At 40.2% G+C, this 24,655-nt stretch overlaps 1 protein-coding gene across 5 annotated transcripts in view; it reads left to right on the top strand.

Annotated features, from left to right (window-relative positions):
* Positions 1-24,655, top strand: part of LRBA (LPS responsive beige-like anchor protein) — a 359,792-nt gene that overhangs the window by 18,093 nt on the left and 317,044 nt on the right. For all 5 annotated transcript variants that reach the window (XM_028742867.2, XM_028742869.2, XM_028742865.2 and 2 more), the window contains exons 3-8: positions 20,030-20,261; positions 20,403-20,503; positions 21,083-21,178; positions 22,925-23,046; positions 23,169-23,295; positions 24,323-24,442. In XM_028742867.2, the coding sequence (XP_028598700.2) occupies positions 20,030-20,261; positions 20,403-20,503; positions 21,083-21,178; positions 22,925-23,046; positions 23,169-23,295; positions 24,323-24,442 (798 nt within the window). The remainder of the gene's footprint in view (positions 1-20,029; positions 20,262-20,402; positions 20,504-21,082; positions 21,179-22,924; positions 23,047-23,168; positions 23,296-24,322; positions 24,443-24,655) is intronic.

The following is a 24,655-nucleotide window of genomic DNA, read 5'->3' as shown; positions in this document are numbered from 1 at the left end:
AACAAGAGAGAGAGAGAGAGAGAGAGAGAGAGAGAGAGAGAGAGAGAAGCAGCAGCATCTCTGAATGGGCTGGATATTCCTCCTCAGGCGGCGCTGGCTCTGTGGCTCCCGGGGCCTGGGCGGCAGCAAGCAAAGCAAAGGAGCCGCCGACCGAACAGCAGCAGCAGCCGCCTGCCTGCCTGCCTGCCTGCAAGCCTGCCTTCTATACCAAGGTCCAGGTTCTTACCCGGTCTACCTGGAAGAAGGCAGGCAGGCAGGCAGGCATGGGACGTCCACGCACCCTGGCCTGCTGCCTTCCTGCCTGCCTGCGGCCGCCTGGCGCTTCTATACGAAGGTACAGGTTCCTACCCGGTCTACCTGGAGGGAGGCGGGCAGGCACGGGGGTCCTGCTCAAGCAAGGAACCGACGCCTACCCGGCCAACCCGCTGCCTTGAGGCAGGAGCAGCAGCTGCGCGGGGTCTCGCGTTCTCTCAGAGGCTCGCGCTGCTTCTCGCGTTCTCCCTCCCCCAGGACCCCGGTATGGGCCCCCCCAATATTTTTTATAAGTCGGCGCCCCTGTACACCATAACTTCTTGATTTCCCCCCCCAAAAACTTTTAAAAATTATATAGAGCAAGAAGAATCCTCTCTGCATGTCATTTTACACTTAGGTCCATTCAGAGGCTACTCACAACCAGGGCTTTTTTTCAGCCAGAACTCAGTTCCAGCACCTCACAGAAAAATAGAACTCGCAACACTGATGGCTGTAGTCCAAACATGCCCATTAAATTAAAGAGCTCTATTTGGAAGTGTGTAAAAATAGTTTTTTTTCACAAAGCTATGCATTCATGTTTAATTGTTAATTGGTGCAGACTATTGCGAACGTTCATAGTGGAGAGTTTCGACCAAACGTGATCCACCTGGAGGAGGAACCGGCAAACCACTCCAGTATCCTTGCCAAGAAAACTCCATGGACAAAGACAACAGGCATATAAAAGTTATGACGCTGGAAGATGAGCCCCTCAGGTCGGAAGGCGTCCAACATGCTACTGGGGAAGAGCGGAGGGCAAGTACAAGTAGATCCAGAGCTGATGAAGCGGCTGGGCCAAAGCCGAAAGGACGCTCAGTTGCGGATATGCCTGGAAGCGAAAGGAAAGTCCAATGCTGTAAAGAAAAATATTGCATAGGAACCTGGAATGTAAGAACCATGAACCTGGGTAAGTTGGAGGTGGTCAAAAATGAGATGGCAAGAATAAATATTGACATCCTGGGCATCAGTGAACTAAAATGGACGGGAATGGGCGAATTCAGTTCGGATGACCATCACATCTACTACTGCGGGCAAGAAACCCGTAAAAGAAATGGAGTGGCCCTCATAGTCAACAAAAGAGTGGCGAAAGCTGTACTGGGATGCAATCTCAAAAATGATAGAATGATCTCGATACGAATCCAAGGCAGACCTTTTAACATCACAGTAATCCAAGTTTATGCACCAACTACTGGTGCTGAAGAAACTGAAATTGACCAATTCTATGAAGACTTACAACACCTTATAGAAGTGACACCAAAGAAGGATGTTCTTCTCATTATAGGGGATTGGAATGCTAAAGTAGGGAGGCAAGAGATAAAAGGAACAACTGGCAAGTTTGGCCTTGGAGATCAAAACGAAGCAGGGCAAAGGCTAATAGAGTTCTGTCAAGAGAACAAGCTGGTCATCACAAACACGCTTTTCCAACAACACAAGAGACGACTCTACACATGGACATCACCAGATGGGCAGCATCGAAATCAGATTGATTATATTCTCTGCAGCCAAAGATGGAGAAGCTCTATACAGTCAGCAAAAACAAGACCTGGAGCTGACTGTGGCTCAGATCATCAGCTTCTTATAGCAAAATTCAAGCTTAAACTGAAGAAAGTAGGAAAAACCACTGGGCCGGTAAGATACAATCTAAGTCAAATCCCTTATGAATACACAGTGGAAGTGAGGAACAGGTTTAAGGATTTAGATTTGGTGGACAGAGTGCCTGAAGAACTATGGATGGAGGCTCGTAACATTGTACAGGAGGCAGCAACGAAAACCATCCCAATGAAAAGGAAATGCAAGAAAGCAAAGTGGCTGTCCAACGAGGCCTTACAAATAGCGGAGGAGAGAAGGCAAGCAAAATGCGAGGGAGATAGTGAAAGATACAGGAAATTGAATGCAGATTTCCAAAGAATAGCAAGGAGAGACAAGAAGGCCTTCTTAAATGAGCAATGCAAACAAATAGAGGAAAACAACAGAATGGGAAGAACCAGAGATCTGTTCAAGAAAATTGGAGATATGAAAGGAACATTTCGTACAAAGATTACCATAATAAAGGACAAAAGTGGTAAGGACCTAACAGAAGCAGAAGACATCAAGAAGAGGTGGCAAGAATACACAGAAGAATTATACCAGAAAGATATGGATGTCTCGTACACCCCAGGTAGTGTGGTTGCTGACCTTGAGCCAGACATCCTGGAGAGTGAAGTCAAATGGGCCTTAGAAAGCACTGCAAATAACAAGGCCAGTGGAAGTGATGGTATTCCAGCTGAACTATTTAAAATTTTAAAAGATGATGCTGTTAAGGTGCTACACTCAATATGCCAGCAAATTTGGAAAACTCAGCAGTGGCCAGAAGATTGGAGAAGATCAGTCTACATCCCAGTCCCAAAGAAGGGTAGTGCCAAAGAATGCTCCAACTACCGCACAATTGCACTCATTTCACACGCTAGCAAGGTTATGCTTAAAATTCTACAAGGAAGGCTTAAGCAGTATGTGGATCAAGAACTCCCAGAAGTGCAAGCTGGATTTAGAAGAGGCAGAGGAACCAGAGACCAAATTGCAAACATGCGCTGGATTATGGAGAAAGCTAGAGAGTTCCAGAAAGACATCTACTTCTGCTTCATTGACTATGCAAAAGCCTTTGACTGTGTTGACCACAGCAAACTATGGCAAGTTCTTAAAGAAATGGGAGTGCCTGATCACCTCATCTGTCTCCTGAGAAATCTCTATGTGGGACAAGAAGCTACAGTTAGAACTGGATATGGAACAACTGATTGGTTCAAAATTGGGAAAGGAGTACGACAAGGCTGTATTTTGTCTCCCTGCTTATTTAATTTATATGCAGAATACATCATGCGAAAGGCTGGGCTGGATGAATCCCAAGCTGGAATTAAGATTGCCGGAAGAAATATCAACAACCTCAGATATGCAGATGACACAACCTTGATGGCAGAAAGTGAGGAGGAATTAAAGAACCTTTTAATGAGGGTGAAAGAGGAGAGCGCAAAATATGGTCTGAAGCTCAACATCAAAAAAACGAAGATCATGGCCACTGGTCCCATCACCTCCTGGCAAATAGAAGGGGAAGAAATGGAGGCAGTGAGAGATTTTACTTTCTTGGGCTCCATGATCACTGCAGATGGTGACAGCAGCCACGAAATTAAAAGACGCCTCCTTCTTGGGAGAAGGGCAATGACAGGCCTAGACAGCATCTTGAGAAGTAGAGATGTCACCTTGCCAACAAAGGTCCGTATAGTTAAAGCCATGGTTTTCCCGGTAGTGATGTATGGAAGTGAGAGCTGGACCATAAAGAAGGCTGATCGCCGAAGAATTGATGCTTTTGAATTATGGTGCTGGAGAAGACTCTTGAGAGTCCCATGGACTGCAAGAAGATCAAACGCATCCATTCTTAAGGAAATCAGCCCTGAGTGCTCACTGGAAGGACAGATCGTGAAGCTGAGGCTCCAGTACTTTGGCCACCTCATGAGAAGAGAAGACTCCCTGGAGAAGACACTGATGCTGGGAAAGATTGAGGGCACAAGGAGAAGGGGGCGACAGAGGACGAGATGGTTGGATAGCGTTTTCGAGGTTACCAGCATGAGTCTGACCAAACTGCGGGAAGTAGTGGAGGACAGAGGTGCCTGGCGTGCTCTGGTCCATGGGGTCACGAAGAGTCGGACACGACTAAACGACTAAACAACAACAACAAATTGCGAACGTTTTCCTAGCATCAGAAGTTGATACAGTTTCCTTTTGTGAACACTTTCATTAATGACAGACAGCACCAGTGTATAAACATGGCATTGTTATAATCATTTCCTCTAAGAGCATGTTGCCAAACTGTTATGGCAGTAGACAGGTGTTTGTAACTTGAACTGACACAGAAGCTGGTGTGGGACTTCTCCGAGTACTGCTATTACTGGGTAAAATTTCAGGTCAGTGGGTACTGGAATCAGTACTTAAATTAGTACACGTAAAACAGCTTAAAGGAAATGAGCAAGGGCCATTTTTGTGAAATAAAGAGTACTTTGATCAAATTTAATGGAATTAATTGTATTTTTTTGTTCACTATTTTTCTATACTGTACAAAATTAAGAAGGGTATTGTGAAGAAGCAGAATTAATTTACTTCCAAAGCAAAGTGTGCTTGATAAAATAAAGTGCGCTCTCTCTCTCTCTCTCTGCATAATATATATGCAGCCTAGAATAGCATTAGCTTCGTGTTGCGTTTTTTCGGGTTAAGAATGCGTCAAACCCAGAAGTGTTTACTTCCGGGTTTCGCCGCACGTGCAGAAGCGTTCTGTGCGATTCGTTCATGCACAGAAGCGCTCTATCACACTTCGCACATGCGCAGAAGCGCCGCTTTGGTTACGGACTTTTCGAGGTGCGAACAGCACCCCAGAACGGATTGTGTCCGCAGCCAGAGGTACCATTGTACTAAATTAAGCTAAGCTTGACAAAAAAAAGTTACCTTGGCATCTTCAGTGGTGTGTTCATATTTCTACCCGCCCCTTTGATAACTAATGGCCTGCAGTGCAATCCTATGCATGTTTACATGAAGATAAATCTCACTCTGTTTACAGGTACTTCCAATAGGGATTGTAGCTTTGGTAATCTAAAACCTGTACAACATTTCCTATAGGATTTAATTGATTAAATTTTACATGCTACCAGTATATGTTTAGCTTACTGGTGGAAAAGCTTTGTATAGTTACGTGAGTTCTTCTCTTAAATTACATTTTAAAAACCTGTTAAAATATTAGTATACTTTTGAAGAATTTTAGAGAATCAGGTGGAGATTTTCACATCTGAGTACAGTGGTGCCTCGAGTTACAAACGCCTCAGGTTACAAATGCTTCAGGTTATAAACTCCGCTAACCTGGAAGAGTTACCTCGAGTTGAGAACTTTGTCCCAGGATGAGAACGAAAATCATGTGCCGGCGGTGCAGTGGCAGCAAGAGGCCCCATTAGCGAAAGCACGCCTCTAGTTAAGAACAGTTTCAGGTTAAGAACGGATCTCTGGAATGAATTAAGTTCGTAACTAGAGGTACCACTGTACAGGAGACTTGCAAATACGTTTTTTCTTCTTTCATTACCTCCAATGCCCATGAGATGGTGCTCATTCCCTTTTGCTTTTTATGTGGCAGATTTTTTAAAATGTTTATATGTTTGACGCATATAATTACATACATTTTAGCTTAAGACAGGGAGCAATTAGTTGTGCTGATCAAAGTTACACTGTTATATTAATAAAAGTATACCTGAAAACATTGTTTAATTGTGGAATAGTCTTAAGTAAACATGACCGAATAACTAGTTAAAAACTGCAGCAATACATAAGTTAACAGTGGTAATTAAAAGTATTGGACCATTTTCAAGAAATATCAGTATTGTTAAATTAATTAGAGAGCATTGTTGGGTCATTGTGGGCATATGATCACACCAGAATACTGTTTAACAGCACGTATTCATAACAGGGCTTTCTTTAGCTATGTGTGTTACGCTCTTTAATAGTACTGTAGTCATATTCTGTACTCTAAAACCTCACCCCTCACAATAGCCATTTCCCTGATTAAGCTGATGCAGAAACTGTGGTCGCTCTATATTTGTATCCTAAATGGCATGTGTATATTGCATTACAACTATATGCATGTATACTTTCAGGACCCACATTATTTCTGTTAATGTAAATTGTTTTAAACTGTTTTTAATATTATATTTTATTTTTAATATTGTATTTTAATTGCTGTAATCCATCCTGGGACTATATGGTGAAGGGCTGGTAGTAAATTGTAGTAGTAATTGTCCTCATCCTCATCCTTCATAATCTTTGAATGAAGGGCAGTATAGAAATTAATAATAATATAGAAACTGACAATAGGTTGGATCCAGAGTTGTTATGAGTAGAGTCCATTTGCAAAGTAGGTTTTTCTTACCCTTTCGTGCCCCCTGTACCCTCCTCAAAAATATCTGTGAAGGAACCCAGCAACAGGTCATCTGAAGGAAAAAAAGCCTGACCAGTGCTCTTCAAGTTGAGATCTCTGTTCCTGTTTTTATTTTCATTTGTATTTTCTGCATGCTTCTGAATAGAATGGAAATCTGGAATGTAAATATAAAAAATCACTTTTATATTATAGATCTGTTCTGGGAATTTTAAGTAATTACAGACTGCCACATTGGACCTTTTTATTATTATTTTTTCTAATTGGCTAAATGCTTCATAGGGTCCAGATGTGTTGTCTTTCCACTTCCTGCCTCTATACTTTCTCTTCACTGTGCAGAAAAAAAGAAAAATCTTGCTCAAATGTAACAGTTGTTGAACGATGAACTTAAATGACAAGTGGACTCTCCTTCCTTGGAGGTTTTTAAGCAGAAGTTTAGATGGCCATCTGTCATGTGGAGCCAGTGTGGTGTAGTGGTTAAGAGTGGTAGTCTCGTAATCTGGGGAACCGGGTTTGTGTCTCCGCTTCTCCACATGCAGCTGCTGGGTGACCCTGGGCTAGTCACAATTCTCTGAAGTCTCTCAGCCCCACTCACCTCACAGAGTGTTTGTTGTGGGGGAGGAAGGGAAAGGAGAATGTTAGCCGCTTTGAGACTCCTGAAGGGGAGTGAAAGGCGGGATATCAAATCCAAACTCCTCCTCCTCCTCCTCCTCCTCTTCCTCCTCCTCTTCTTCTTCTTCTTCATGTAAGATTTAGTTAAGATTCCTGCATTGCAGGAGGTTGGAGTAGATGACCCTTGGGGTCCCTTCCAACTGTGTGGTTCTATGATTCTGTCCTGGAATAACTAATGGAGATTGTCTAGTCTGGCATCCTAACCTAAAATACCATTGCCCCAAACATCCACTGATACAAACAGGTCGGCACATCCTGTGATCTAGCACAATGTACTTGGTGTATGATTTCTTTGTTGGTTTCTGATGTCATTGTCCTTTGGTCACATGTGTACCTAGGGACAGGATCACTTGGACAGGTCAATTAAGTTTTGTAGCACCTTCAAGGACCAAACAGATTTAATGTTAGTGAGCTAGAGTCTTAGGGTTGTGGTTTTTTTAAGCCCCTTTATAGAAGTACCCAGTGCTTCTAGCTTTGTGCTGTTGTGAGTTGACAACCTGCAGCACTGACTTTCCAACGTGTATCTCTGAAAGAAGGGAGGATGTGCCCACATACAGTACTATGGGCTGCACAGTGTGTCATTTCCTGTATCTACTCAGAATCTGGCAGAAGGTTTGCTGCTGTGTAGGATTTCAGCATACTGATGAGGTCATCGGTGCAATTTCCAAACAGAACCATTTTTAAATTGCTCAAAGTAATTACGGTACCTTTCCGTGTATAAGTCGAGCTTTTTTTACACAAAAATAAGGTTAAAAAACTGGGGTCATCTTATACACAGATAGTGCATAGGGGGGATAGGTGATTGGTTGCAGCCGTGAGCTGCAGCTTGTAAGCGGTAATTTTGTGGGTGATTGGTGGCTGCGGCAGGGGCTGCTTTGGATTGGCTGCTGCGGTAATTGGGTGGATGATTGGTTGCTGCGTGAAGTGCTGCTGTGGATTGGCTGGTGTGGCAATAGGGGTTGTTGTGAGTGGGCGGGCGCTGGTATGATTCTGCAGCGCGAGCGATTATAAGCATTTGTCTGTCGGGTTGGTGATTTTCCGTATCCCCCCCCCCAAAAAAGCTCCATAACTATGGGCAATTCTCCTCAAAAGAAGCTCAACAACTCTGGGCCATCTCCCCCCATTTTCTTAAATTTGAGTCCCCCGAAATAAGGGGCGTCTTATACACCGGGGGGGGGGGAGTGTTATACATGAAAAAATACAGTACATAAATAGTGGGGACAGGGGAAGGGTGCAGAAGCTCTAGTTTTTCAGGCAGTGGAAATCCTAAAATAAAGTTTACATTGTGTGCAAGACTTCTCACATATGCAAGGATGTGCTGACGGTGCATTGGTTTTGTGTTATATCATGGTTTATTTAGGGGTTACTGATAACTGCTTTGCGCAGGAAGTATACTTACTAGGACATACAAAATGTAAAGTAAAAATAACATTTGAATAAACTCTGGGCACAGTCTGATTACATTTATAGCAAGGCGGAGTATTTTAACATTTTGTAACCTATGCTACTTAAGAATAGGGTATAAATTAGTTTTGAAGAAACAGTTTTTAAGAAACAAGAAAATGCATTTTTTCACAGCTGTGATTTCTAGGATCAGAAAAGTTTCAAGGAGACCTAAATTTAAACAATTAGCAAAGCAAACTTGACCTTTTAAACCTGTATTCTTAACATGTCATCTTAATGAAAATATTTTTGTGTTTAAATGGGAGGGAATGGTTCCCAAACTAAATTCTAAGGCTGTGTATTCATCTGTAATGCAGTGTACGCACCTAAACCTATAAGCAGTGTGTGTGTGTGTGTGTGTGTGTGTGTGTGAGAGAGAGAGAGAGAGAGAGAGAGAGAGAGAGAGAGAGAGAGAGAAAGAGAAAGAAAGAAAGAAAGAAAGAAAGAAAGAAAGAAAGAAAGAAAGAAAGAAAGAAGAATGAGTGAGTGGCTTCATTTTTCCACACAATGATCTCAGATACTGCAGCTACAGCTGCAGCCTCTTCCTTTTTTGCCCACCCAATATCCTGCGTTGTATTATAGCCTAAGACAATTGTACTGGCCACTAATTCAGAATTACTAAACCTTACATTTTCTTGCCTTTGTTTATACTGGACCATATTTTATGTGGCACTTAGTGGAGTGCTTTCCACTGTATAGACCAGGGCTAGGCAACCTAAGGCCCAGGGGCTGGATGCAGCCCAATCGCCTTCTCAATCCGGCCTGCAGACGGTCTGGCAATCAGGGTGTTTTTACATGAGTAAAATGTGTGCTTTTATTTAAAATGCATCTCTGGGTTATTTGTGGGGCATAGGAATTCTTTCCACCCCCCCCAATAATATATAGTCCGGCCCACCACATGGTCTGAAGGACGGTGGACCGGCCCACGGCTGAAAAAGGCTGCTCACCCCTTGTATAGACTGCAGACAGTGACATGCCCTTATAATCTCCTCTCCTGTGCTAGTATTGGAACAGTATGCTGAGTAAAACATCCTGCACAGTATATTTCTTCTCTGTGTGGTGTCAAATACACTAAGTATTGTACCCCCCTCTTTTTCTCTCTCTCTCTTTTTGCAATAGCCGAGCAAGCTTACTTTGTGCTAATATTGAATTGGGGAAAGGATAATTAGTAACCATTGCTTTGCTTGTTTATATACTAAACAAATATTGGTTATTCTGCTCATGATGGGCTCTTTTTAATCCTTAAAGATTGCAGCTACTGTTTTCCCTTTAGGCCTGATGATCCCTTTTCAAATGCCTGGGGTTTAAAGTGTGTCTATGACTGAGAAGTGCGCATCAAAGGCTCATCACCAGTTACTCATCACCACTACTTCAGACCTTCCCATATTCAGTGCAAATGTCTTTTTTTTTTTTTTAATATTTTTATTACAAGTTTCCAAAATTTTTATAACACAAAACAAAACCATACAACAAACATAACAAACATATAATACATGTATAATTTCAACCCTTATTTTCTTATACCTTACTTTCCCGACTTCCTCATACCTTCCCTTTCTGTATTCCAATATCTAATTACTTGTTCAGCAAATCCTTCCCTTATTTTTTGCTTAATTTTAACCTTATTTTTTCTCTTTGACTTATCCATTACCGCAAATAACCACATATTTTCTAATCCAGCGTCATTTTAACATTCATTGATCTTGCAATATTTCTTTAAATAGTCCTTAAATTTTCCCCAATCTTCTTCCGCTGTTTCTCTTCCCTGGTTTCGGATTCTGCTCGTCATCTCTGCCAGGCCCTTCAGTGCAAATGTCCAAAGGGTTTTTAAGCATGTTCCAGTGAATGTGCTTAAAATTCCTCTTCATAGCTTTGCAATGAAATAAGGAATCCCTGAAGTGCAGTTGGTATGGGGTGGGAAATATATTGTATGTTGCAGGGCGCATGTTCACCCCACCCTCATTTTGCAGCCTACATGTCATGCATTTGCCACCCCCAACACTTGAAAATGACTTTTTACCTTGTAAAGGAGGTCAAACAATATAAAAACAAACAATAAGTTCCAACCAAAATAATTTCAATCCCCAAATGTTCTTTTGAGAAGCCATGTAACCAATGACTATAACCAATATATAGAGAGGCAGATTTTTAAAATATATCTCCTCATCAATTCATTCTGGGGAAGCTGTGGAAATGTGGCTTGGATTGTGACAGATCTTGAAATTAACTCTGGACTAGGCAGAAGTCATCGTGGTCAAACTGTTCTAGATTAGGGCTGCACATCCCTAGGAGGATCATATTCACAGCTTGACGGTGTTTCTTGATGGCCAATGGAACTTTTACTCAGCATTAGCCGTGCCTATACTTGGAGGGTGTAGATAAGGACCATGGTCACAGATCCCTTAATTACATCTAGATTGGATTCTGTAACACATTAAAGGGGCCGATCCATGAATATTGTTCGAAAATGTCAGCTGATTCAAAATGCTGTTGTGAGTTCTGACTATTGCCAAATTTGGGGGCCATGTTATTTCCTCATTGTGCCAGCTGCATTGACAACTAGTTCTTAATTTAATGTGCTGTTGTTACTTTTAAAGCTCTAAATGGTTTAGGATCCCAGTAGCTAAAGGACTGCTTCCCGATGTATAAATTTGCCCAGTACTTTGGATTGTCTTCTAGTGAGACTTTCCTGGCATCCCTTTTATGGTTACACAGTGGAAAATATATTGAGCAGTACAGTCCACATCACCTTACTTTCTTTTTAATTTGGGAAAAATGTGCATTGAGTTCTGAGCCATCTAGTATTATTTGTATGCAAATGTCTTAAACACTAGGCAATTAAAATATGTATTGTACCTTTTTTAAAAAGAATACAAAGCAAAACGTTTCCTTCTTCTCTAGTTAGCTATGGACAACATAATCTAATTATATCTATAAATATGTTTTTTCTTTATTCCTTGCAAAGCATTTGGATGACAAATGCATGGAAGTTAAACAAATGTGTGATAACCAACTTGACTATTTGGTAAATAGCAGGTGACTGGCTTCATACAAAAACACATTTGCAGATTACACAACTATCTACAGAAAAGTTCTGGTATCCCAAATGTTGGTAAATGTAAAAGAATGAAAGCTAGCAGAAGTAGCATGTCTGAACAGCTTGTCACCCACAAAATGAAATGCAACCCACCAGCTATATATGGCTGTCACCAGGGGAACCTCCAGTTATTACTCCATGGCTGGCAGGGGGATTATCAATCACTTGGCAGGCCACAGTGCACAGCTAGCTAACTTTATTTGGCTTGGTGGGTCACAGTTTGTGCAGGTCTACAGTTGGTGGGCCACAGTTTGTCAGTGTTTTGAGTACCTTGTTAAGGGCCTATCCGAAGCATATTTGTGGTGATCAGTTGATATTTTCCTCCTGCGTTTAATTCCATTCTGTCTTTCTTATACTCATTTGTGTGTGGGACCTTCAGAACATTGGTGTGAGAGAAAACGCACACTATGGAAGTGTGTAGATTGGTGTAGCCCTACTAAGTGCAGGTGTTATGGTCCTTCCCATTTATTTTATTGTATGCTGTTTGTTGCCATGTATCTTACACAAAACTAGAATTCTTGCACAAATGGTTTGTCAAAGCCTGACAATTTGGAGTATATTCAGTGGCACCTCCATCACAATGGAGCACAGGATGATAAAATAGTCATTAAAAACAAGCCATTCTCTGTATCCCTCTTCGAAAGAACATTGGGGGAAATGTTATTGTAAGCCTCATCATTTGAGAAAACAAAACAAGGAAATTTTGGAGAAGAAATACCTATTTGTTATTTAAAAATTCATAAAACTGCCATTAATTCAATGTAGACACTGGCTGAAAAAAACACTTTAAACTTTTGTACCTTGAGGTGTGTTTTTTTTATGAATGGATATCTTTCCCATTTAAAGAATCAGGAAGCTCTGAGTGTGAATTTTCAATTAAGTGGTTTGTCTACCTTCGCCAGTTATTTCATTCAAGCATCTCATGTGGCAGGTCTTTTTGAAGGTCATCCTCTTTCAGTAAAATCATATTACAGTAGTTGGTCTTGAACATTGGGTTTTATCCAGTTGTGCACTAGCAAGGTTCTAGAGGTATAACAGGAGTTCTATTTGCGTGTCAAGACCCTGAAGCCAACTCCCCATTAGAATAAAGAAATTCACACAGACACAGATTTTTTGTTTAAGGTTATTGGGCAAATTTTGGCCATAGTTTTATTGATTACAGGAAATGTGAGTGGTATTGGCTTAGGCATTGGCAAAAGATTATATCAGACTCCTGCCCCTCTGCAGGAAGTCTGTAAGGGTAAACCACCCAAAGGGGAGCTGCTTCGGGGGAACCCACCTGCATCTCCCCTGGTGTTCCCAGAGGCCTGACATGGCCATAGCCCTCAAGCGGACTTCGGACAGGATCCAGATTCCTTTAATGGAATACCCTTGGACAATGGAGGGGCAGGCGTTGGCCGACCTCCCCTCCCCCACTCAACAATAAGCCAATGCCTAACCGCCTAACCTTACAAAGCTGTGACGATTGCTAAGAGTTAGGCGAAAACCAAGTGGCCAATGCCAATTTGCCAGATGGAAAAATTCCTACCTGGTCCCTGTCCCAAGACTGACAACCAACCCAAAGTTCAAAGCAAGGCCAGAGGACACCTAAATTAAAGGGAGCATGGGCGGGTGTTCGGCAGCGCGAAGCAGGTGCTTGGCACACGTCGCCCTGCCGCTTTTATACTCCCCCCCCCATGATCACCCCACTCAAATTGATTAGGTGATAGCCCTGGGTAATTGTGGTGCCACCCTGTCGTGGGGGTAATGGCTCCACCCACGCCAGGATGGGGGGACCGGGTTGAGGGCCTGCCCGCAACCAGGACCATCTATTAAGATGATCCCACTTCCTCTCCCCCCCCCCCCCCGGAGCTGATTTTGAGGTTGCATGGGAAGTTGGAGGGGACAGGAGAGGAAGAGGAAGGCTTGTGGCTTGCATGGAAGCTTGTTGCACCAGGCAGAGCTGCGGGGTTGGATATGGCCCACAGACTTTAATAGGCTTTGGTAAAACAGTATTGTTTCTGCTGAATATAAATTTTAAGGTCACTTTAGGGTAGCCCATTGGTTACCTCTTCTTCAGGAAAGTTGCTAAAAGAGATCATGACAGTTGTTATCTTGAGAAAATGTCCACTGTTTGCTTTCAGCCTTTGTTACTTCCAAGTTTGATTATTGCCATTCATTTCTAGGGGCTGTATCGCTATATTTTCTTTTTGTCTATTATTATGTTCCTAATGAAATGTTGAGAAACCTCTATGAGTAGGCCTGTAAATTGATGTGGTGTACTAACAAATAGCTTCCATATATTCCTAGAGTGAAGTGAACAGTAGGGAAACTAAAATAAGCAATACAGTACAGGGTTTTTTTTTGCTATGTGACTTTCATGTTACACAGAGTTTAAATTTAGAGTTATGTAACTTGAACTGCCTTTCTAGTAGATGTCATACAGTGATGGATTTCTGATTTTGAAAATATGTCACAACCATAAATCAGTAGTTTGCGAAGATTGCGCTAGCAAGCTATTAAAGAACATGGCGGTATTTACTATAGGTAAATGCAAATTTTTAAAGGACCTCTGTATCATAGTTTAAGTGATTTATTGGCTTTCAGTGCTCATGTATGAATCAGTGATGTAATGGATTTTGGAAATCTCATTTCCTATAGGAAGGCACATACTTTGCATATGACTTTAGGCAAGAATTTTACCTTGATGTACTTACGTCTGGATTAAACTAAGGTTACGAATTTGGTTATTTTGTGAGAGTGGGTTTTATATGTAGGGTGGTTCAATGTGGAAATTTGAAAAGAAGGATAATGGATATGTTTAATATAACAGCTTAACGTAGGATATTAAAATTACATCAAATTTAAGTAACTTTTACTTCAGTCTCTGTAGTTGACTTGAAGCCTAAGACACTGGAACAGAAGTGTGCTGCTGCAACTCGGTCTCCTATTGCAGTCTCCTGCACCTTCTGAAAAACTCCTCTTAAAGATTGGGTGACCTTTGGGAACCACATGATAAGAGGGTACAGGGCAAATCAATGAAAATCAATGCTTTCCACTCATGCAATAGCACTGTTTTTTGGGTCCAATTTCCAGAAGGATAGACATGTTCAATCTGCTGCAGCAAAATCAATGAAGAGTCTTAAGGTACCTTCAAAGACATGCCTCAGCTTTTATGAATGAGAGTTGGTTTCATCAGATATGTTTAAAATAAATGTGACTATTGTGTTGTTTCAGACTTAACACTAAACCAAGATTTGACACTACATAAATGAATCTGTGTCTTACGCTCCCTTCTCTTGCCCACTAGCCTCACATATCCTGCTTTCCCCTCTTCATTTAGATTTTAACAAACCATGCATAGGCTGCTGTTATATCTGAAGTGGGCAAACCATGGTTTGGGCAAACCCTAGGGTGTCTGAAAGCTAGAGTTGCCTGGTTTATTGGTGATGGTGATAATTTTGGTTGTTTCTATGGTTTGTTATTCTAATTCTGTTATCCCTATGCTTTCTGTGTAAGATGATGGGGCAGGAGAAAGAAAAATGAGAGGAGAAATCAGAGTACAATAGGTTGAAGAAAGCACAATGTGCAGACTTCAGTAATTTGTGTACAGCCAGACCATACTTTGTATTTAAGTCTTTGTATTTAAGTCTGAGCCAGCTGGTATGAAAATTAACTTTCATTAATATCAGCTAAGTTGTCCCTTTTCTTTCTTTTAACTGGAGATTCTGCAGCTTGCAGTGATTGCCTTGTATCTTGGATTAGGAACGTTAACATTGGCCAGCAGTCACAAATGTTAGTATTTATCATAGTGTATGCACCTTTTATGGTCTGAAACATTTGTATCTTCCAGCATTTAAACCTGACATGAAAAACCCAATGAGCCTCAGGCATGTCTTGTCTTGCAGTTTACATAACTATGATCTGGGTAGCAATACATAATTTTTTAATGCCAACCAGTCACTTGCTGTTTCATTCTAGTTTCAGGGTGAAATTTGACTGTGTGCATTATGCATACTTGTGTGAAACGTAACATAGAAAGTTGTATTTGGAAAACATTTATGTATATTAACTTCTTTATTACCATTAAGGAAAAATTTACGGTGTATAACATAGTACCTCTGCAGTGTTTTAAAATGTAGGACATTTTTTATACAACTTGTGTTGTGTGTTTCTGTTCTCCTCTGTGTATATTATTGAACTTTGTGTGCATTTTTTTTAAAGAAAGTTTCATTTTTTTTTTATGTCTCCGTGCCCCAGTCTGGATAACTAAAGGAACCTAAATTGGTATCTTCAAACAATGTAAATGACATCGTTATTTACTGTTATTTCAGAGTAAGCACACTAATTCTCATAATAGTTTATTTCAGTGGGGTTTTCTTCTGGACCATTATACTTAGAACAGTTGCACCTTCCTTCAGCTCATACCTTAAATATATCAAATAAATATGTCTTAGATTGATTGGAGTTCACTTTCAGACAGGTTTTTGTTTGTAAGGTTCTTCAAACTAATGTCACATTATCACAGTAGCTGTCATTTAAAATCCTGTGACTGATATTTTGAACTCATAAACTGTTAATTAATAATGCAGATAGATAATTGGTTTCTAGCTCTTAACTTGCCTAATTTTGCCTAAACATTATTTTGGTATATAATGATATTAGGTGTAAAGAAATCTCCCTGGATACTAGAGATTTTGGAGGGGGTGGAATTGGGGCTGAGACCCATAATCTACAAATGTAAACTACAAAAGGTTGTCATTGCTTCTTGAATTCATGCAGGTATTGATATATTTATGACTTATTTAAATTTACAAATAGCCAAGGCAAATATTAAAATGAAATGTAAAACTTATGAAGATGTATTTGAATGCTTCAAATGTGTTGCTTTAAAATCACTGCTGTATGCTTACACATTATACCACAATCTAGAGAGCGAAAATATTATGCCACCCTGTGGGTTGTTATAAAGATTGTTTATGAAGTTGAGCCTAAGACTTAAAATACATTGAATCGGGGAGTTCTGAAAAATGAACTGCATGACACGGGAGACCAAATCATGCTAAAGTGCAGGGAAAGACTATACATCAGTTCAAAGGCTACATTATTCAAAAAAATACAACCATAAAAAAGGTAATAAGATTACATCCTCACACTTCATGGCTAGTAAGGTGCATTAGGCTGCTCAGATATTCATAACTTACTGTGACATTTCGCGAGATTACATTTTGCTCTGCACAGCCATTACTGCAGCTCGGATAATAACTAGCCAGTGTACGGACCAGGATTATGATCCCTGTCTTTGGCAACAAATTTGTGTCTTGAAGGTTGATCAGTCTCAAATTGCCATTAGAAAGGGTTAATATGACATACTGTATAGGTGTGCACTTACGTGCATCTATAATATTTTTGCATATTAACAGTATATCAAATTCACTACAAATTGCATGTAACTGTTCCCCATATTTTCTTAAAGTAATTTCATAAAACACTTAAATGAGGGAGATTTAAGTCTAGTGTCTGGTCCTAGGAGTGTTCTACTTCTAACGCTGCTGAATTATTTGTGTTTTGCAGATTAGATAGGAAAACTAATTTGTCAACTTCTTGGATGGGTAGTTACTGAAAATAGTACATGTAGCCAAAAGTGAAAGATGGGTAGTAGAGAATTGAGGTGAAGGTGAGGTCATTTTAGTTAACAGCAGAATGTATGGCCTGTAAAGTGTTGGCATGGTAGTTGATGGTCACTTAAAACCAAATACATTAACTCATAGAAATGAACTTTAAGAAGCCAGGGATTTTTTTCCTAACAACTTTGCACTGTGCTTGACATTGGCAGAAAAGCTGGATAATTCCATCGTTGGTTCATAAGCATAAAATCATACATGGCTTCCTTAATTTTTTTGCTTTCAAGATGTTGGTAGTTCTTTGCATCAGTCTGCCTTTCTACTGAGCCCAAGTACTTGACTGTTGCTGTTGCATGCATAAAACGGTAAGGGTAGGTTTTCTAGCCAGAAAACCAGCATTACTTTGTTATCACTTGTGACATGGCAGCAATATGTCAGTCAGGAGTTGCCCTCTGATCTGGCCACTACAGTGGGAGGTAGTGAAAGTAGTCCTTTAGTTTCACTGCAAACCCTCCTAAGATTTATAGGTAAAAAAATAGCTTTAAATTGTGCCTGGACGCTGTTACACGATGTGTGTCTATTGACCATCCCTCCTAGGAACCTTCACTATCAGCAGCTTTCAAACACACCCCTAGGACTGACCCTCTCACCACTAGGCCAAAAGGTCTAGCCGGCCACATTCCAATTTCATTCCCTTGTTTAACATTCACCACTGCTGTTATTGGAGGCGGATGAAAGTTATCACCCGCTACAAGTTGTTACCTGTGCCATTCTTCCTTCATTTCATTAATGAAATAAGAGTGAAAGAGGAGAAATATTTAAAGTGTTATTTATTTATTTATTCTTTTCCATTATACGTGTATTCTGTTTAGGAATCTCAGATACCCTCACTATAGCTTTCTAATCTTGAGGTGCATGACATCGTTGCTGATTTATGTTAAGAATGCTGAAAAATGTGCTTCCCCACATGTATATCTCTAACACTTCAGATCTTGAGTAATGAGTGGGAGCTGCTGGGATTCAGGGAAAAGCCAGGAAGAGTGACTGTTTTGGCAAATCTTATATCTGAATGAATATATTTTTAATGAAAAAATCCTATCTGATTAGTTTCTGTTTAGTAATAGATCTCTGCTGCTAACCCTCATATACCCAAGGGGTGTCATTCACTGAATTAAATACAGCTCTTGTGTGATAAACCCTGTCATCAGACAAGCTGGCAGGTGACATTGCAGGCTGGGTATTATGAGGCACTACTCATGATGATCTGTTGAAGAAACCACCAAGTGCTATGTAAAAGAACATAGCTAAGCAAGCCGGGAGTATAGATACACGGGCAGCAGTAGACTGGAGGCAGTACAATGGGGCAGTGAGAGCAGGAGAAGAGCAATGTGTATAGGATTGTTGTATGTTTACTTGTCAGTAGAGTCCCACTCAGATAAGTGTGCAGAGGATTGCAGCCTTAGTCACGTTAGCCCCCTCAAAATAAGTGCAATGATCACTTTCCTATCTAATTCAATGGAACTTAAGTTTGGAGTAGCAACTGGGGAGTCACCTGTCAGCTCAACCACAATATACAGCAACAAAACCAGGAACTTGTGATCTTTCTAACTAAGGCCTCATTTCATACAAAAATGTGGTACTATTCTGAATTCCTAAACATTTTAAAAAGTAATCTGTTAATGCCAATGCACATAAAGTCCATCATTATTATATCCAACTCTGAAGGTACAGTGTTTTTAACCTGGTTTCAGTGGTGAGAGAAAAGACATTACAGGTGCACCAGGCATCTGTCTAGGCAGATGGGCAGCAGTCTATCCATAGAGAACAAATGGATGAGTATACCCAGAATGCAAGTTTAACAGAGCCAGGTCTACCCACAAATGATAGTCCTATTATCTGATGCCAGTTAGGTTTGTTTGTTTGTAGCACTCACCCTCTCACCCTCAAAATTCCTGTGGACACCTGTGGTAACCTACCGGTCATGTGTCAAAAGGAATGTTTCTAAAATTGCTCCTTGGAAAACAGTATTTGGGATCATATTTCTTACTCCGACATTGGCTTCCTATATACATTGGTCATATACACTGATGCCTGTTGCTAGATTGTTAACGTAAAACGATGGAAACACATGCGAGTGTAAGACCCATTGGACTCAATGAGTTGGATTCAAAACTAAGTGCATGTAATAGGGAGATTACTGAAAACTGAGATTACTGGGCAGAAGCAACTTCTTCAAGCAGGAGCTTCACTCATGGAAGGTGCCATGCCCAGTTTTTTTTGTGGGGGGTGCTCACCTCATGTAGTAGAGCCCCTACCCCTCAGTGGAGCATTCTTGAGGACCTGGGGAATGCTGCCATAGGGACGAAGGATGGCTAGCTTCCACCCACCCCATTAAAGGTAAAGGTAAAGGTACCCCTGCCCGTACGGGCCAGTCTTGACAGACTCTAGGGTTGTGCGCCCATCTCACTCTATAGGCCGGGGGCCAGCGCTGTCCGGAGACACTTTCCAGGTCACGTGGCCAGCGTGACAAAGCTGCATCTGGCGAGCCAGCGCAGCACACGGAAACGCCGTTTACCTTCCCGCCAGTAAGCGGTCCCTATTTATCTACTTGCACTTTGACGTGCTTTCGAATTGCTAGGTTGGCAGGCGCTGGGACCGAGCAACGGGAGCGCACCCCGCCGCGGGGATTCGAACCGCCGACCTTTCGATCGGCAAGCCCTAGGCGCTGAGGCTTTTACCCACAGCGCCACCCGCGTCCCTACCCACCCCATTATGTGCATATAATTCTGGATTCCACCCAGTAACACTTATTTCTAATTCGGCCTGCACTTACTCGATTGTGCAGTCTAAAGTTTCTAGTGGTGTCTGCTCATATCCTTACTGTGTATCCCCCAAAAAGGAATGCTGCTATTGTATGTTGTAAATCTTTTAAACATATAATTCTGGAGATAGAGAAAATCACTAATGTCTATTCTTTTCAAATTGAAGCTTGTAGGAGGTCACTTTGATCTGGAAATGAACTTTATTATACAAGATGGAGAGAGTATTACTTGCATGGTGGACTTGTTGGATAAATGTGATGTCACTTGCCAGGCTGAGGTATGGAGCATGTTTACAGCCATCTTGAAGAAAAGTATACGAAATCTCCAAATTTGCACAGAAGTGGGTCTTGTTGAGCACGTGCTCCAGAGGATTGATAAAGCTGACAATATGATTGCAGGTATGAATTTCCAGTCAGCCTAAAACTGGAAGTAACTGTGGTAGTGTCTTTAATTGACATAGAATCCTTTTAATAACATTTTTTTGCTGGTAAAATAGAAAGTTGGGTATTAATCTAAATCTAATAATTTGTTTTTCTTAGATCTCCTAGTTGATATGCTGGGAGTATTAGCAAGCTACAGTGTGACAGTTCGGGAGTTAAAGCTGTACTTCAGCAAACTTCAGGGAGACAAAGGAAAATGGGTAAGTAGAACACTCCGCATTAGCCAAAAAAGAGAAAATATGTTTATTTCACTGAAACTGATTTCATTGACTTCATACATAAGGTTAATGAAAAGATTTGAACTTAGATGGAAGGCTGTAACCAGGGCAGCGTGTGGTTGTGTGACCTGTACTTGTTTGGAATTTTGTTGTTGTTGTTGTTAATTGAACATGCAGTTTAACATGTTCACTCAAGTGCCCCAATCCCTGAAATGACAGCTCCTAAGGGCCCATACCCTTATTTAGGCAACATTCGTATGCCATGGTATGGTGCCCTATCATGTGGTTCATTCACTACCTTGGTGCTGGATGGCAGAGGGGTGGGCCTAAGTCCCATATTCTACATTGTAAGAACTCAACTGGCAACCAATACCATCCACTCAGAATGATGGTTCTAGATATCCAAGGCAAATAAGATTTATGAGATAATTTATGTATGATAGCATTATTGTAATGTGCAAGTCAGCAGAAGTGTTGTCTAAAGTTCATAGTTAATGTTCAATCGTTTTGCTGAATTTTATATTCAAATACTAAATACATGAGAACTCGTTCTTTAAATAGCCACCACATGCTGGAAAGCTGTTGTCTGTGTTAAAGCACATGCCTCAGAAGTATGGTCCTGATGCCTTCTTCAACTTTCCAGGAAAAAGTGCTGCAGTAAGTAGTTATTTCCCCTATGTTTCTATTCTTTTTGCTTTAATTTATGTTTTTGGGTTGTTTTTCCTACATGCTTTCATTAGGCTCCTTAAGTTCTAAGCACACTCAAATACAAGGCAGTAAAAATAACACAAAACTTTTGTCTTTCAACCTGCCCTCCTTCCACTCCCAGGTTTTAGAAACTTGAACATACACACATGTACATGAATGTTAAGTTTTAAATGTTCTTGATAAACATTTTATTGCTCAAGTATTTGTTTCTCTATGATAGTGGTTTGCTAATACCATACTACTTTAAGGGCTGCTGTCCATTAACTGATGAAAACTCAGTTTATTGTATTGAAGTGTTTTAAATATAATGGCTTATAAGAAGCTCATGGGTGGTTTGCCTAATTAAATGAACCTCATTTCAAGCCCTAGTCTCAGTAAGCAATGCTTTGAAAACACTTTGATGGGAATATTGCAACCATTGTTGTAGCTTTTTAAAATATTTTCAGAATGAGATTATTGTACTGTACTGTACTGGTGTGTGTGTGTGTTGCCTTTGCTGTTTCTTTGTGCTTCTTGATAACTTGACCAAGATAACTCTGCTTTGATGAGCAATATTTTCCTGGCCAAATTCTTAGGGAAGCTGCCACTTAACTCCAGGTGTTCTTAAAAAGAGCACGCTTTGCACTAGGTGCATCTTACACTTATTAGAGTAAGTGGCTTCTGTAGATAGTTTGCCAAGTTGCTATGGTGGTTCTTCGCTCCTGCCACAATTTGATAACAGGTAGATCTTCAGTGCCTTTCAAAAGGCCTGGAATATGGTAGTCTGGAGGTCAAATGTTAATGAATTCCAGAACCATGGTATGTTTTGTGCTGGTCCCTAAATTACTTCATGGCTTTTTAAATCATAACAAAAAAACTTACTAAAAAGTAAAAATAAAAACAGTACAATAATTATTTTTATCCTTATGGACTGGCTTGGGGAACTTCGTGTATCACATTGAAATAAAGGAATAACAATATAAAAGCATTGTAATATGTATTGAACTGCAACATATAGATATTTTCTAATGTTTGATAGGTGTATAAATAAAACATAAGGATGAAATATATTAAGGAATAGTGTTTAGGTTAAAATGTTTTGCCCTCATGTACTTCAAGGAATGTTTTCCTCAGACATGTGAGTGGGTTACTGATATATCCTCTCTAGAAGATTTATGGCATTGTTTTTGGGCAGGAATAGCAACAGAGTTTAGCAACGTAATGCAAAGTCTGCTGACATTCAGGTTCCTTGATGTTTGTGTTCATTTGTATCGATAATGTTGTCAGCATTTTAAACCACAGAGTTACAGAAATCTTTCAGAAAACTATTTTTTTATTTGAAGATTTGTCCTTCCAGCTTCCCCCTTACTAAAGGCAAATGCCTTCATGTCCGAGCTATCTTTCAGGCTAAAATAAAAAAGCACTTCTATTTGCAGCAAGTGTTGCCATTACTTGGGACAAAAGGGGACTTCTATTTCTAGGATTGGATATCATATGTAATAATTGTGACTATTTTAAGGATTTTTTTTTCATGTGGAAGAGCCCAAAGATATTTTAGTCTCACTGTGATTAAAATGTGAAGAGGCAAACTTTGGTATCAATACTGTCACATCTAAATTGTAGACACTTTTCCTTTGCATGCTTTCTGATTCTGCAAATCAAATGACTTGCTCTGAAGTATCTCACTGCTTTATATAAACTTGTTTCCCCCCCTAGGCTATTGCCTTACCTCCTATAGCCAAATGGCCCTACCAGAATGGATTTACTTTTCATACTTGGTTAAGAATGGATCCTGTAAATAATATCAATGTAGACAAGGATAAGCCTTACTTATATTGGTATGTATGCATTATTATGTCTTCTGAAATTTGTTTCATCTATGTCTACTTTTAAAGATTGCTCTCACCAACTACCTGTGAATAAATGGTGAATTTAACCATTTTAAAATAAATTGTTTCAGTTTTCGAACAAGCAAAGGACTCGGGTATTCTGCTCATTTCGTTGGAGGCTGTTTGGTTGTGACCTCAATTAAATCAAAAGGAAAAGGCTTCCAGCACTGTGTGAAATTTGATTTCAAGCCACAAAAGGTGAGTTCAGATGTGTTGTCCTGCAAATGCCCATTAAATGCATGCCATTAGACATTAGGTTTAAGTCTCTGCTCTATGGGAATTAATGGCCATTGGCTCTAGTGGTGTTATGATAACATTTGTTGTCATCTAGATGTTCTGAAATTTGGCTTTGAGGAGAGAAAAGAGAAGATTCTGGCATATGAATTTAGTTTACAGTTAAAGGAAAGAAAAGGTTTCTAAATGTGGTATAAAATGATGTTTAAAAGTAATAATCTAGAGTCCAGATTTTCTGTTACCTTTTCAGTGTGCTTTACTTTTTCATATGGCAACCTTGCTGTCTTCTTTTTATGCAGAATATTCAAGTTGAAAGGAATTTGCAGCTTTACTGCACTGTTGATTAATTCTGAAGTTTTCTAGTTAGGCAAGCTCTTAAGTTTGAAGGGGTTTACCTCCTTGTAAATATCAACTGTTACCACAGCACAGCTAGATACACTGGTGAAACTATTCAGGGGAAGAGTATAAGAGTAATGCCCACAAAAAATGAATCAGTTTTGGATGTGTTGGTTTGGTTTATGGTCATTATATTTTAAGCATTTTGGCGGCAATATTGCTGCTTATTCTAATGAGGATGGCCATATGTCCTACTTTACAGAGGACAGTATTCTATTCTCTGTAGCGGGAGGCCAGTCTTCTGTTTGAGGGCTGTACCATCCAAACCTGATTCAAGATAAGGAACCTTAAAAAGAGAGATTAGGGGCTGTGACATTGCCAATGCTTTGCAGACTGAACAGCAACCTAAGTCACCTGATGCCTTCTAAATTATGGTGAGATGTATTTCTAATTAAATTACAGCAATTATTTTAGAATTGACGCACACATATAAATTACCATATGCAAACTTTGTGTCTTCTTTTGTCCCCCTTGTTTGGGAAGTGTGTGTGATGCCAATTCTCTTTATATTTTTTCTAACTAATGCACAATTTTCAACAGGTGAAAAAAAAAAGTTCTTTAAATTTAGTTTAACTCTTCTAAATTTTTTATGTAGTGGTACATGGTTACTATAGTCCATATCTATAACCGTTGGAAGAACAGTGAACTCAGATGTTATGTGAATGGGGAACTTGCATCTTATGGAGAGATAACATGGTTTGTCAATACCAGTGACGTAAGTAACTTGCTACACCAAAAGGTGTCCCTCTCTTTCTTTTTGATGCTTAATTTGAGGTAGAATGTATAAATGGGAATTAAAAAAACAATCCCTCGCATAGGGTTCTGCAAAGTGCCAACACTTGGATAATTAGCAGGTCTTGCAAAGCCCAATGCAATACCCAATGAACAGATGATCAGTACTTTGAGGGCTGTGTCTTTGCCCTCAGAG

Source organism: Podarcis muralis, chromosome 9 (assembly GCF_964188315.1).
Source record: "Podarcis muralis chromosome 9, rPodMur119.hap1.1, whole genome shotgun sequence".
NCBI lineage: Eukaryota > Metazoa > Chordata > Lepidosauria > Squamata > Lacertidae > Podarcis > Podarcis muralis.
This window is presented reverse-complemented; position numbering and strand designations above follow the sequence as displayed.